The sequence below is a fragment of the Convolutriloba macropyga genome, chromosome 4, assembly GCF_964194025.1.
Source record: "Convolutriloba macropyga chromosome 4, txConMacr16.3, whole genome shotgun sequence".
Taxonomy (NCBI): Eukaryota; Metazoa; Xenacoelomorpha; order Acoela; family Convolutidae; genus Convolutriloba; species Convolutriloba macropyga.
Genome location: NC_134471.1, coordinates 61,642,497 through 61,658,640, shown reverse-complemented (window position 1 = coordinate 61,658,640; position 16,144 = coordinate 61,642,497). Strand labels below are relative to the sequence as shown.

General features: G+C 37.5%; 1 protein-coding gene across 1 annotated transcript; it reads right to left on the bottom strand.

Annotated features, from left to right (window-relative positions):
• Positions 1-4,085: 4,085 nt before the first annotated feature.
• Positions 4,086-5,252, bottom strand: LOC142338126 (uncharacterized). The gene has a single exon (XM_075387761.1). It carries the CDS (start codon positions 5,250-5,252, stop codon positions 4,086-4,088), a length of 1,167 nt encoding a protein of 388 aa, XP_075243876.1.
• Between the last annotated feature and the right edge of the window lie 10,892 nt (positions 5,253-16,144).

Sequence of the window (16,144 nt, the reverse complement as noted above, 5' to 3'; positions counted from 1 at the left end):
TTCCCGTGTCCGGGTACACAGGTACCGAAAGTGTGCTCGTGGGAAGGACGGCAGGCGGGATCGAGTTGGCTCCTTTCTGCAGGACCATTTTCCAGAGCTTCTGGATTGAGGTTAGCTTGTGTTGATTGGTATCTTTCTGAGTTTTACTAGGGGTCTGTCTGATTGAGAATTTGCCATTTCCTGTTTTTATTTTGGCTACTCTGTCCAAATTGTCATTTCCTGTATGTTTCATGCACAATTCCCAGAGGCCATGATAAGGGAGGACTGTTGTCATCTGTTGTACACTAAATCTCCTTTTGTCCGGTTTTGCTTTTCGGCCATGTTCTTTGGCCTGGTCTGCAATTGGGATAAATATTCAGTTGTCCATTTCTTCCAAAATTCTGCTATGAGTTTCTGCAAGTATTGAAAGCGCTTTTTTGGATCTTCCTCATCTTTTGTTTTTGGGATTGGGGAAACAACCAAAGGCAATTGATGATTATGAAAGCCAGTTAATAGCATAGCAGGGTTTAAGGGATAACTGTCTTTTGCATCATCTGAGACAACTGTGAGCGGTCTCGAGTTAAGTACAGCTTCGACTTGGCATAGCATTGTATATACTTCATCCAAATAGAGGTTAGCTGCTGTTCCGATTGTTTTGAACAGCAGTAGCTTCATCGATTTGACTCCTGCTTCCCATAGTCCACCAAAATGTGAAGCTTTGGCTGGAATTGTTGACCAGTTGATGCCTAAATCTAGAACAGCTTGAGGTAAACAATCAGTTCCGTATTTCTCTTTCAGTATCCTTTAGAGTTTTATGAGATCATTCAATGATCCTATAAAGTTTGTACCATTATCTGAAAATATGCGAGCTGGGCATCCTCGTCGAGAAATAAACCGTCTAATAGCTTTCATGCATTCCTGTGTATCCAATGCTTTAGTGACATGCAAATGAATGGCTTTTGTAACGAAGCATACGAAGACTACCAAATAACATTTGGCTTCAGTCTTGTCACATCTGTAAGGCATTGGACCGGCGAAGTCTATGCCCACGTTACTGAATGGTGGAGCTGGGTTGACTCGTTCTTGTGGTAGGTCGCCTAGGAGTTGAGAAAGGTTACGGCCATTAAACCGAAAACATGTGATGCAGTTTCCAACTATAGACCTTGTCAGCGTTTTCACTCGAATTACCCAGAACTTCTGACGCGTATGAACAACTGTTGCGTTTACACCTGAATGTAACACTCGCTGATGACTGTCAAGTACGATTAACCTCGAAAGATGATTTTTGTAAGGCAAAATTGATTGAAATTTGGCAGATTCATTCAAGCAATCTGCTGCTACTAGACGTCCACCAACCTTCAAAACTCTTTCTTCATCTATGAAGGGATAAAGTTGAAGGATTCTCAATTTTCGGCTTATGCTTTGGCTTTTCTGCAATTTGTATATTTCACCAATATAGTTTTGCTTCTGCACATCTCTAACAAGCATATTTAATGCTTGTCGCTTGAATTCTTTTCTCTCAATTGGCTTTTTAAGCGAAATGTAAGCAAACTTTAGGACTTGCTTTGCTACTCTTTATTGCTTTGTCGAGACTTCCGTAACGTTCAATAGGGAATAATTGGTCGATTTGGTGATTCGACTGCTCTATGTTTTGATCATTGAGCGGGTCGTTTTCCTCCCCCACAGGTTCGGGAATAGTGCCCGAATCTATTGTTAATATTTGGCTCCGCACTACTTCCTTCTTTACTTCTGTTGACTAAAGAATTTCTGGTTGTTTTGGGATAGTCAGCTTTCCATCAGAGAGCCATTGTGGGCCTTCCCACCACATTCTAAGGGATGAAAGCTGTTTTGCTGGCACCGGGCGCGTAGTATGATCGGCGCGTAGTAGATTTTCTTCTGTCGGCACGTATCTCAATTTTTTTGGTTGAATTATTATTGGACTTTGGCCACACGGTTAGCTATGAATGTTGAGAATCGGCTAGGGGTAGAATTAATCCAAGCTAAGGCAACTGTTGAATCGCTCCGAGCATATATTTCAGTTGTAAATCCATTTTGGTTTACCGTTGTCTGAACTGTTTGTATCATCTGCGCTCTTAGAACCACTGAGCACAGTTCAAGTCTCGGTATGCTGAGTGTTTTTCAGGGCGCTAATCTGGACTTGGAACATAGCAAGGTAGACTTGGTCTGAGATGCTCCCAGTGATCGGGCATATATAGCAGCTCCGTACGCTTTTCCAGAAGCATCGCAAAATGAGTGAAATTGTATTTTTTCAATAGCGAAGTTGGCCACAAAGCGTGGTATACGTAGCTCAGATAGATGATGTAATCCAATCATCCAATCTGTAAATTGGTCAGTTATGGTTGCCCCATTATCATCATCCCATCCAATTTCATGTTTCCAAGTCATTTGGAAAAGAATTTTGCATTGAAGCGTTACTGGTGTTAGGAGACCGATAGGGTCAAATATTTTACCCATATTGCTAGATATTGCTCTTCTGGTGGTTATATGTACATTTTCAGGATGGGGCAAGTTGCTGTTAACTGAATCTATCAACATTCTTTTGTTAGATGAAGTAAAAGTTGATTTTTTACCTTCTTTATTTCGACCAGTTTTTTGATTCGGCTGCGGCTTCGGCGATCTTTTGTCGAACATACGTTTGTTGGACCTGGAATCTTTTTGACCGAAAAGTATCGGGCATGGTCCAGTTTTCGAATGGTATTGTTTTTCACTACCAAATTTTTCATTTTTTGCGAAAATTTTGTCCTCAAACGTGACCACTAATTTTTGTTTTTCGGTTTTTTGGTTTTCTGTGTTTGAGTAGTTATTTTCAGGTTCTGAAAGCTCGGATGACTTCGGGCAGCTATCAGTGAGACAACATCTCGGAAATCGCCAATGGGCGTTTTTTGCAGATTTTTGTCGACACCAGTTTTGACCGTTTTTTCGCCTTTTTGTGGGATTTTTGATGTTTTTTTCTTGATTAAACCCTGTTAAAAATTGCATTGAATTAATCGGGCAAACATGGGGAGTTGCATGATTAGAAGCGTGAGAGTCCAATAAATGGATTTCCTTTAGTTTTTACAGTCAAAGTTGACCACTAATTGTGGAAAGTCCGATTTTTGAAACTCGTCAAGTTCGACTGATGGACACTCAATAACTGTTTCTTCGTGTTCGGGCAGATTCATTGTAACAACGCTGCACTGACTTTGGGGTCTATTGAAGTAGAAAGTGTCGGTTTTGGGCTGCCAGTTGAGACCAAGGGTTTTGATGGTGTGGTCATGTTCACCGATGAAAAGATCTTTGTTTTCTTGTAGCTCCGGGGAAATGGCTTCCATAACCTCATGTGAGTTGCTTGCCTACTTGCGAATAGACATCCCAACGAGTTCTAGAGTAGTTCTAATGTCTTTGAACAGGCCAATGACTTGCTCTTGTGTGTCACCGCCACCAAGAAGGTCATCAACATAAAATGAGTTGAGTAATGAATTTTTGCAATGAATTGATGGAGCATCTTTTGCTGTATCACGTAGTGCCCTGATGGCGTGGTATGAGCTAGAAGAAACGCCGTATATGACTCGTGTCATACGGTACTTCTTTATTGGTTGCTTTTGACTACTTCGCCAATACATCTGATGAAAGTTACGGTCCTTTTCGTTTAGTTCGATTTGGCGGTACATTTTTGTGATATCACCTGATAAAGCAATGCGATGGAGACGAAATTGAATCAGTATCTCAAAAAAGTCGGGCTGCTATTTCGGACCAACCAGGAGGCAATCGTCGAGACTTCTTCCGTTCGTTGTTTTTGCTGATGCGTTGAAAACTGCTCTGCATTTTGTAGTCGTAGAGCTTGATTTCCATACTGCGTGATGTGGCATCACAAAGTGTTTCTCGGATGGCAGATTATGGTAGCTTTCAGGCACTGGTTCTAAATGTCCTGTCTCAATCATCTCTTGAAAGAATTCTGTCTATTGAGTTTGGGCATCTGCGTTTCGTGAAAGCTTGTTTACGTTACCCAAAAATTGTCTGAGGATGATTCGAGATGATTCTCCAATGTCGGGCAACCATTCCTGACCGTCTGGATCAAAAATGGCTTCATGTTGGCCAATTGGTAGTCAAACTTGAGGCCTTCCATTTTGGCCATATGTTGTTGTCGTGTCATAGTGATTAATGCACGCCAATTCTTTGGGAGTGAACATGGCTGAGGGAAGTGCTGGAACATCTTCGATTTCCCAAAATTTGGCAAAGGACTTGATTTCGTTGTCAAGCAGGCATATTGCATTCAAATTTACATCAGGTTTATTTTCTGATTCTAGGTTAGCTAATCCTGAAACTGTCCAGCCTAGCGTAGTTTCTGTGAGGCATAAGGAACCTTGTTTCAGTATTCGTCCTTTTATTATCTGTGTGTATGCAGAAACACCGAGTAGTATGTCTATTCCGCCTGGTTGCCGAAATTGATCATCAGCCAAATCGTAATTGCCCAAGTCTGCGTAGTCAGTCTCTGAAAGGGGCTGATTTGGATTTTCACTGGCTGTAGTTGTCTTCAGCACTACGCAGTTGAGAGTAATATTTTCCCCTGTTTTGGGAATAATTTTAAGTTTGAGAGAACCGTCAACAGGCATTGAGTCTTTCTGATTGACACCTATGATTCTTTCATTGGAAGGTTTTGGTTCTAATCCCAGTGTCTTGCAGACTTTCGCTGTAACTGCATTGATATGAGCTCCTGTGTCTAACAATGCTCTTAGATTGTGTATTTGTTTGTTTCTACCAATTACTTGAACACGAGCAGCTGGTAAAATAGTCATTTGGGAAGATTTTTGAGTCAAATTACAAGCATGTGTGCCTAGTGTAGCATTGAAAGCCTCATGAAAAAATGTATGATGCTTACCCTGACATGTTTTGCATCTAGACTGTGACGAACATTGGTCACTTTCGTGATTGAATCTCAAGCAATTTTGACAGGACCTACTGGCGGCTATGGCAGACTGCTTATCTTTCGCTGAAAGGTCCTTGAATTTTGAGCAAGCCCACGGAGCATGGCATTCCTTGCATTGAGTCACGACACAAGGATGTTTGAAGCCTTGCTTCGATCGCTCATCCCGTCCAGTGACGTGCAGTTGTTTGGGGGGAAAAGGATCGTTTAGCATTTCCATCGATGTTACTCTGTTGTCATGAAAGGTCATCAGTTCGTCAAATTTAAGACATTCAGTGCCTTCATTTTTGAGTTCCCATGCTTTCTGAGAGTCGACATCCAATTTTGTGAAAAGAAGATAGTGCCACATGTCGTTATCAACTTGTCGGCCAAGTGAGTGAATCGACTGAGTTACTTAATTGAAAGTACTTTGTAGCAGACGGAGTCGGTATTTGCTTTCTGCTCTCAAAGGCTTGAAATCAACAGCCCTAGCTTGCAATGTGCGTAGAATTATGCGATCGTTTTTGTATCGCTGCTCGAGTAGATTTCTTGCAGTCTCGTAGTTGCTGTCAGTTGATGATAGGCTTTTTATTAGTTTTTCAGGGGACCTGATAAGCAACTTTTTAGATAAACAAGTCGCTGGCTGTTTGACAATTTTGTGTTGAGGTGCACGGCTGTATCGAATTGGTCGATAAAGGCTATCCAGTAAGTGAATTTGCCATCGAATTTGGGTAGCTGTATCTGTGGTAGCTTTGCAACATGCGGCTAGTGCTGTGTTGCATCTCCGAAAAACGTATTCATAGTCACGTTTTCGTCCACCTTTTGCAGCTAAAATTTGTCCATGGCTTTTCCCATTTGAAATAGTTTCTTGCGGACTACTGTGTGCTTGTCTTGAACCAGATCGAATTCTGTATCGTACTGATCATCCTGCACTGTTTCCAAATAGGATTCGTCTAGTTGCTGTTGAATTTTGAAGCATTCAGTAGCTTCGGAGAGGGCCAATCTGAGCTCGTCTTCGTTAAATGGCTGGCTAAGTCTATCCCATTCATCAAAGATCTTGTTGAGCTGTCGTGAATTGGCACGCCTCCTTCTGGAACTTGTCTCTGTAGACGCTGCTTGGCTCATTTTGTCGGCGGACCAGAATAATGTACGTTCGCGATAGCTGTTTAATATGTAAATAAAGGATTGAATTAAATATTGAATTGAATGGCTTGTGAATCAAGAGAAATTAGTAGCTCAACAAAGCGAGTGAATTTTAAGCGGGAAATTTTGCGTATGTTTACACAATTGAACAAAATCAGGCTTAGCGAGTAACATCAAAAGTCATTACATGCTTTGAGTAATTTATATGTTTATACAGTCACCAAAACTGTTGCTTAAATTTTGAAACCGTTAAAATCTCAAATAATACGTCTTTAGACATCCACTTTAGAAATACCACTGATATACTTGATGCAAGAAGTCCTAAAGTCGCTTAAGTCTCAAGCAATTTTGACAGGACTTACTGGCGGCTATGGCAGACTGCTTATCTTTCGCTGAAAGGTCCTTGAATTTTGAGCAAGCCCACGGAGCATGGCATTCCTTGCATTGAGTCACGACACAAGGATGTTTGAAGCCTTGCTTCGATCGCTCATCCCGTCCAGTGACGTGCAGTTGTTTGGGGGGAATAGGATCGTTTAGCATTTCCATCGATCTCACTCTGTTGTCATGAAAGGTCATCAGTTCGTCACATTTAAGACATTCAGTGCCTTCATTTTTGAGTTCCCATGCTTTCTGAGAGTCGACATCCAATTTTGTGAAAAGAAGATAGTGCCACATGTCGTTTTCAACTTGTCGGCCAAGTGAGTGAATCGACTGAGTTACTTCATTGAAAGTACTTTGTAGCAGACGGAGTCGGTATTTGCTTTCTGCTCTCACAGGCTTGAAATCAACAGCCCTAGCTTGCCATGTGCGTAGAATTATGCGATCGTTTTTGTATCGCTGCTCGAGTAGATTTCTTGCAGTCTCGTAGTTGCTGTCAGTTGATGATAGGCTTTTTATTAGTTTTTCAGGGGGACCTGATAAGCAACTTTTTAGATAAACAAGTCGCTGGCTGTTTGACAATTTCGTGTTGAGGTGCACGGCTGTATCGAATTGGTCGATAAAGGCTATCCAGTCAGTGAATTTGCCATCGAATTTGGGCAGCTGTATCTGTGGTAGCTTTGCAACATGCGGCTGGTGCTGTGTTGCAACTCCGAAAGACGTATTCATAGTCACGTTTTCGTCCACCTTTTGCAGCTAAAATTTGTCTATGGCTTTTCCCATTTGAAATAGTTTCTTGCGGACTACTGTGTGCTTGTCTTGAACCAGATCGAATTCTGTATCGTACTGATCATCCTGCACTGTTTCCAAATAGGATTCGTCTTGTTGCTGTTGAATTTTGAAGCATTCAGTAGCTTCGGAGAGGGCCAATCTGAGCTCGTCTTCGTTAAATGGCTGGCTAAGCCTATCCCATTCATCAAAGATCTTGTTGAGCTGTCGTGAATTGGCACGCCTCCTTCTGGAACTTGTCTCTGTAGACGCTGCTTGGCTCATTTTGTCGGCGGACCAGAATAATGTACGTTCGCGATAGCTGTTTACTATGTAAATAAAGGATTGAATTAAATATTGAATTGAATGGCTTGTGAATCAAGAGAAATTAGTAGCTAAACAAAGCGAGTGAATTTTAAGCGGGAAATTTTGCGTATGTTTACACAATCGAACAAAATCAGGCTTAGCGAGTAACATCAAAAGTCATTACATGCGTTGAGTAATTTATATGTTTATACAGTCACCAAAACTGTTGCTTAAATTTTGAAACCGTTAAAATCTCAAATAATACGTCTTTAGACATCCACTTTAGAAATACCACTGATATACTTGATGCAAGAAGTCCTAAAGTCGCTTAAAGCTATAGACACAAGCGGAAACCATTCCAAGACATGAAATTTTCCTCAATAGAGATCCAATAGACTTACCATTAATGATTATGATTATTGAGCTTATCGTAAAGCACAACAAGCTAACTAACAAATACGGGCGAAACTCAAAAATCTACTTACATTAATGCGGTTACATAGTTTGAGTCATGAAAACTAAAAGCTTTCAAATGTAAACGTTAAACAAGGATGCTCGTTAATGTGCGTTCGCACATGATGTTCCGACCCGAGCTCATGTACACTTTTGACTTAATTGTCAACCAAATGAAGAGATAATAAAAATAGATGTTTGAGATTAAAAAAACGTTTAAAAACCTAACTACCTATTGAATTACATAATGCCATGCCTCATTACAACGCAGACGAGATCATTCATTGAAAAAACTACGAGAAAAAAACAAACAACAAAAGAAGCAAAAACAAAAATTTCACGGCAAAAACTAAGTATCTAAAATTGAACGTACCAAGTAACAACGCCAAAATGCAATCATATAAAACCTTAATTGCACAAATTCACTTTGTCCATACTATACAGCAGATGGCAATTTTCCTTAATGAAACTAGGTAACAAAGCCGACACAAGAAACACAAGTACACCACTAAAACTTTTATTTAAACGCATATTGTCCACAAACAAAACATCAGTTACGACAAGATATCACAGGACATTTAAATTTTTTGAAAACAAGAAATTGAATGAGACCTCTCAATGATGAGAATAAGCTACAAGTTGACGAAAAAAACAACAAAAACTGAGAAGTTTAAAATCATTCAAAATGTATATCATATACTTTGAGACTTTTCGCTATAAAATGACTGCCTCGGGTAACATCAACCCTTCAATACTCCATTACAAGTTTTTGAGAACGGTCAGCATTTTACGCCTGCCTAAAGATTTTAAAAAAGGCAAAAACCGCTAAATCAAAAAAAAATTGAGCGAGAAAAGTGTCGAAGCCATTAAAAAACAACTTTTCGGTTATGACTTTTCTATCACCCAATAAGTTTTTAACAGTATGAGATTTTTTTGTTTTCAAATATGACTTCAAAATATCAATCAATATGAACAAATACGCTAAAACCACTAAATTTCTGAGAAGACCGGTAGTATCAACGCCATTAAACTCAATTGCTTTCAGCGAAAGGCAATAAAAACATTCGTTGGGAGCATATGAGTTACGCCTCCATGGGACGACAAGGATGTTGGTCATTGACAAGTCAGCGATACGAAAAGACATTACAATAAGTCATTGACTAAGAAAACAACATTAAATACAGGCATAAACCAAAAATTCAGTAGAAAAGTGAAAGAAGAAAGTGTCGAAGCCATTTAAATCATAGGGTGTTCTTTGAAAACTTTATCTATAATCAATTGAACATCCTTTCTAAGCCAATTGGAACTAAAACTTACAGGACAATGTCATGAGATTTCAGAAGAACCAAAAATAAATCCAAAAACTTTCCAAATGTCCATAAAATTTAAGAAAACTCGCGCATATATTTTTATCAAACCAATAGTTAGAAGATAAAGCGGCAAATTAGATTATTTTTTGAAGTAGGAAAGTAGGAGTTCCGGTAATAACTGAGACGTTCGTACAGTTCACGACGATAAGTTTAGGATTGGTTAAAGTCCAAAAATTTTCTTCGAAAAATTATTTTTGAAGTCTTAACAGCCATTAAATTTAATTGCTTTCAACAGAAGTCAACAAATACGCTCAGTCATGACTCGATAGAAGGACAAAAATGTTTGTCAAGCATGGGTAATTATTAAGATATCACAATAACTCCTATGACTATGAAAACAACAACAAATACTGGCAAAAACCAAAAAAAAATAAGTAGAAAAGTGCGAGAAGAAAGTTTCGAAGCCCTTTAAACTATAAATTTTCTCTGGATTCTTTATCGATGAGGCAATGAACGTCTTATCTAAACCAACGGGAGCTATCTAAATTAGGATAATGTGATATAATTTCAAAACGATTCAAAAATACAAAAATTTTTTTGAAATCTTGTGGCATTGAAGTCATAAAACCAATAGTTAGAAGATAAAACAGCTAAACAGATTGCTTTTGGTCACCATAGAAAGGAAGGGGATCCTGTCAATACTGAGGCTGAATTACAGTATACAAAAATAAGTTTATGATCGGTTAAGGTTTTTAAAAAATTTTCGAAAAATCATATAAAGTCTTAACAGCCATTAGCTGTCCAATCAAAGCACTGAATAGATTCACTAATGCTCAATACGAAACCCGTTTTTACTTTTAGAATTCGATTTTTTTAAATAGTAAACTTTCCTATGAGACCAGAACTAGTCTTTTTCTCACCTTTAGTGTATTAGGAAACCAAAACTGATTCGAAAAAGATCATCAGAAAAGATCATAATTTGAAGAGAAACTACACTAAAAATGAACCAAATATCACGTGTTGAAATCATACCAAATATCACGTGTTCACACAAAACTTCAATCCTCGATAACTCCTCGAAATATAAAATTCAAAAACTTTTAAATTTCAAATTCTAGGCTGGACGAGCTTTTTAATGATACCACTCACAATTCTCTACGATAAATATATCGATCGGCAAAAATTGAGTGAACAAAAAAACCCATTTGAGTATATAGTTCCTTCCCCCACAATTGGGGTCGGAACAATAAACCTGTTTATTTCTCGCGGCAAATTAGATTATTTTTTTAGACTATAAAGCGGCAAATTAGATTATTTTTTGAAGTAGGAAAGTAGGAGTTCCGGTAATAACTGAGACGTTCGTACAGTTCACGACGATAAGTTTAGGATTGGTTAAAGTCCAAAAATTTTCTTCGAAAAATTATTTTTGAAGTCTTAACAGCCATTAAATTTAATTGCTTTCAACAGAAGTCAACAAATACGCTCAGTCATGAATCGATAGAAGGACAAAAATGTTTGTCAAGCATGGGTAATTATTAAGATATCACAATAAGTCCTATGACTATGAAAACAACAACAAATGCTGGCAAAAGACAAAAAATAAGTAGAAAAGTGCGAGAAGAAAGTTTCGAAGCCCTTTAAACTAAAAGCTTTTCTCTGGATTCTTTATCGATGATGCAATGAACGTCTTATCTAAACCAACGGTAGCTATCTAGATTAGGATAATGTGATATAATTTCAAAACGATTCAAAAATACAAAAATTTTTTTTGAAATCTTGTGGCATTGAAGTCATAAAACCAATAGTTAGAAGGTAGAACCGCTAAACAGATTGCTTTTGGTCGCCGTAGAAAGGAAGGGGATCCTGTCAATAGTGAGGCTGACTTACAGTATACAAAAATAAGTTTATGATCGGTTAATGTTTTTAAAAAATTTTCGAAAAATCATATATAAAATCTTAACAGCCATTAGCTGTCCAATCAAAGCACTGAATAGATTCACTGATGCTCAATACGAAACCCGTTTTTACTTTTAGAATTCGATTTTTTTAAATAGTAAACTTTCCTATGAGACCAGAACTAGTCTTTTTCTCACCTTCAGTGTATTAGGAAAACAAAACTGATTCGAAAAAGATCATCAGAAAAGATCATAATTTGAAAAAAAAACTACACTAAAAATGAACCAAATATCACGTGTTGAAATCATACCAAATATCACGTGTTCACACAAAACTTCAATCCTCGATAACTCCTCGAAATATAAAATTCAAAAACTTTTAAATTTCAAATTCTAGGCTGGAGGAGCTTTTTAATGATAACACTCACAATTCTCTACGATAAATATATCGATCGGCAAAAATTGACTGAACAAAAAAACCCATTTGAGTATATAGTTCCTTCCCCCACAAGTGGGGTCGGAACAATAAACCTGTTTATGTCTCATTAGAAAAACATTGGGACTGTAATTTTCAGTTCAAAAAGATAATATAACAAAAAGATCGACAAATAAGGACGGGACTAAAAACAACCACCAAAATTGGAGATTTACAATGTTACAAAATTATAAAAAATCAAAAGATATCAACTGGAAATGACAAAAGATGAAAAATTAGAACCAAAACTCAACTAATAGATTATGAAGACATAGCAAAGATCAAAAACCATAAGCTGTCCGCTGACATTTTATATTGGTTTGAAATACTTCAAAATCTAAGCTACTCATTTTCTCACTCTCCTTTCAACTCCGACGTGACTAAAAGCACTACAACCTGTCGATAAGTCGTGAAGAGACTGCAGAAAAGAAAGTGCCGCCAAGCAACGCAAACCCTTTGATTTAAAAAATGTGAAGACAAGTCCAGAACCACAATCCAAAATTTTAATCTAAAGAGGTGACTGCCAAGCTTCATAACAAAAAAACAGCTTTTGATAGTCATCAAAACAGATGACACTGCGCTCGCCAAAATAGACAAAAATGTAAGGAATCGGAAACTCCCATTTCTTCGAAAGCGTTAAAAAATTACGCTAAAGGAACAACGAAAGCAAAGAGGATATATAAGAACTATCAACATCTTAGAAAATTAATGGCTCCAAAACACTAGCAACCTTATAATATAATCCGTCCCCGCCTTATGAGACCAGCCAGTGGTGTTTCTAATCTCCAATACGCAACAATGCGACACAAACGACAAAGAGGCAAGTGGATTAAAAAACTTGGAAAATCACTAAAAGAAATGGTGTCATTGCCAAACACATTAGGTGCAATCAGGAGCCACTTCAACAATTAATTATAGTAGCGCTGGAGAGTTGATGAGACCTTTAAGCTTTGAGAATGAAAAATTTATTGAGCAAATTTTCCAGTACTGTCATTAATATTGTCATTATTTCAGTATTGTCATTACAATTGTTATCATTGATAGTATCAAAGTTAGACCTCAACAGAAACTGATAAACAGTAGTTTATTATTCAATGAAACCCTTTAGGAACTTACATTATTATGACTAAGTTACAAGTTGTCAAGAAGACGACATAAACTGTAAAAAATTAAAAACATTAAAAAATAAGTTTAAGACTAAAAAGTAATAATTAGCCATTCAAAACATCGATAATGATCATCCACTCCTTCTGACAAAAATGATGTGGCTGTCAAATTTGAGGCTTAGTGAAAAGAACAAAAAAACAAACATTCAAAAGAAAAACAAATAAAAAGAAAACTTAGCATGAAACCGTTAAAGAAAAGGCCATTATCTGAAACTAGTAAAGATTAACAAATTCCTCATTAAAACGCCAATGGGATATTTCAATAGTGAGACTAAGACACAAGACAAATGAAAACAATAAAAATCTGCAAAAAACCAGAATTCAATTTTTCAAAAACTTCAAAATACGCTAGGGCAAAATTCAACTTAGCCGACGATTGATTGACTCAAACAAAAGCATCTATTCACCATTAAAACATTTCAATGACCGCCAAAAGGACCCCAAAAAAGGCAGAAAAGTCAAATTGCCTCAAATAAATTTAAACGCTCTCTAATACAGAAAAATTAGTTCAAACACCAGTTTCTCACTTTACTTTAACAGCAATATCGAAGTGCTGAAACCCTGAACAAGACTTAATTTTGTAAGTCTTGAAAGCCATGAAAAAAGAATAACAGGACAGGTCCTGGAAAAAACTTGAGAAAAACATGAAAATCTTTGAACTGACCACATTACCAGCCAAGCAAACAGAGGAGACCGTTCATACAATTTAGAACGAAATACATCAGATTATTATATCCATTTTGGATGAAAATTGATTTAAAATTGCAAACTGGCAAAACTCCAAGTCCTGAAAAATTTCTTAGGAACCGGAAGTAAAATAAGCCTTTGTGCGAGTTCCAAAAGATGGCGTCAGCAGAGTTTGGACAAAATGGGCCAACAAAAGCTGACTTGTATACATTTTCGCCAGGAGAGGTTGAATTTTCATACAATTAGACAAAACTAATAGACTAAAAAGTGGGTTCAAACAATTCAGCGACCTTCTTTAATCTTAAAAAGTGCAGCCAATAACGTTATAGTTAACATTTTAACATATTACATACAAATAGCCCCCATATAGCCCCCCCCCAAACAGGGTCCCCACAAAAACAAAAAATAATCTACCGTTAAAAACTGCGATAGCGAAGTAAACTTATCCCGGTTGCGAAGAGAAATCTAAGAAAAAAAAAACAGGCAAACAAACTTTTCCCTCAAATCTGATGAAGAGTTTGCCAGAATCATCTAAAATTAATTAACTATCACCAAGAGAACAAACATAACCGATTAACGTCGGGTGAATTGCTCTAAAATGACCGTGGAACAGTCGGTTGGCTTTGCTAGTAGTTAGCTAGGGCTTCGGGATGCTAGCAATAAGCGATGGGGGGTTACCGCGGTTAAGCGATGGGGGTAGAGCGGGGGATAGGGTTGAAGGAGGGCTGGATGAGAGGACGTCCAAATCGCCAGGTTGGAGGAGGGCGTCGGGGTGGCGTTGAGTCGAGGGGTCAAACCTAAACCGAAATGTCTCCTCCACACCCTAAAATTGTCTCCTCAAAACAGCTTCGTAGAATCGCATACTTAGAGACAAATGAGGCGTAGGACTCTAAGAGAGCTACTCGGCCATTTAATGCCCCTTCGAGCACTACCTGCTCATCCCGTTTTTGAGAACGAAAAGTCAAATGGCTCGGACGAAAATCGGTCGAGCGAAAAATCGCATAAAAAGAACATAGGAGTATCATATTTGCTTTAAATTTCGTTTGAGATTAATTGAAAAGAGCTCAAAAAGATAGCAACAAGTCTCATATAATTACAGAAACCCAGAAATGAAATAACACTAAAAAGTCATCTGAACTTATCAAAACAGTTTTTCTTTAAAATGCATGATACAGCCACAAAAACCCGTTTTAACATTAAAAACACCAAAATTCCACCAAACAGCTCATAATATGGTACCATAGACTAGTGACACTAATTCACTAAAAGCGAAACACGAACACTTTCTGTGAAACAATATAATGGTATTGAAATTAGTAACACAAATAATTGCAAAGCCTGGACGCAAATTTTTATCAATATTTCAATGAAACTGCTTTCTCTTTTTTTCCATAGACCATTTCAGTAAAATAAAAATTGCAGATTGGTGTACGAAGTTTTAAGGGTGGGATTTACACTTAAAGGAACTTTCCAGAGGTTGCCTCATTTATCCCTCTAAGGTTTAAAAAAAGTCAGTACTTTCCGGAAAAACTAGAGGCTGGTATATAACTACTGCCATTTTTCATTAGTACGTTTTAGCATATTAATTCCCACATATTGACGCATAAAAATCATTATTTAAATTAGAGGCAGAGCTACTCAAAACCAAATGGAAGATGTTTGGGAACATTCTTACATTAAGAACAAACTAAATAACATAAACCCAAAAACCTTTCGTGGAGTTCAAATGAAAACCTTTCGTGCAGTTCAAATGAAAACATACCCGGCAGATTGCCAGAAAATAGCCGCCGTTGAATCCAATAAGCATGATTGGGATTGAAAGAATAGAAGATATTGAAAAAAAAGATTTTTGTACAAAAACATTTTCTAAGTCTGATTTATTTTGATGGCATTTCGTAGTTGAACATAACGTACTTCTGTTTCTTAGAGAGAGGCTACAGGGGCTACTATCAATACCAATAAGCGTTAGAGATGGTAACTAAGACTTATAGGAACGACGTTCAAATAGCGGGCATCTAAAATTGGGCTTTATCCCGTTTCTACTTCTGACTTCGATTTTTTATACTGACTCTGTTCAATTTGAATTGCTTTGCTGAGCAACTGATGTTCAAACTCACTTTTAGCGGAATGAGAGAAGAGAGAAACTAGCCTAGAGAAGTCAAAAAGATATCACGCAAAATGTTGAAAAAGCGGCAAAATGAGTTAAAGCGAAACATTTTTTTATTCGACGAAGTAAAAAACATAGCAGGACAAGTCCTGACGTACAATTCAAAGAATTTTCATTGACTAAACAGAAAAACTAGACCTAGAACAGACTATGGATGAATTGAGTAAACCATTTTTTAAAAAAATCAGAACAAAAAATGAGAAAAAAACAAGACCAAAATCAAAGTGCCGCATGTGAACAAAAAAACCCACTAGCGAGAAATGAAAACTCAATTCAAACAAAAACCTAGGCCTAGAATGAGCTGTAAATGGATTGGGAAAACCATTTAGAAAAAAATCCGATCCAAAAAATTGAAAAAACAGCAAAAATCAGAGTGAAATTGCCGCATGTGAACAAAAAACCACTACCGAGAAACCGAATTTTTGTTCGAACACCGTTTTCTCCCTCTACTTTAAAATTAGAGCAAAAAAAAGTCACGCCGCAAAACCGCTCGCTTTTTCGCTCCATTTCCCGT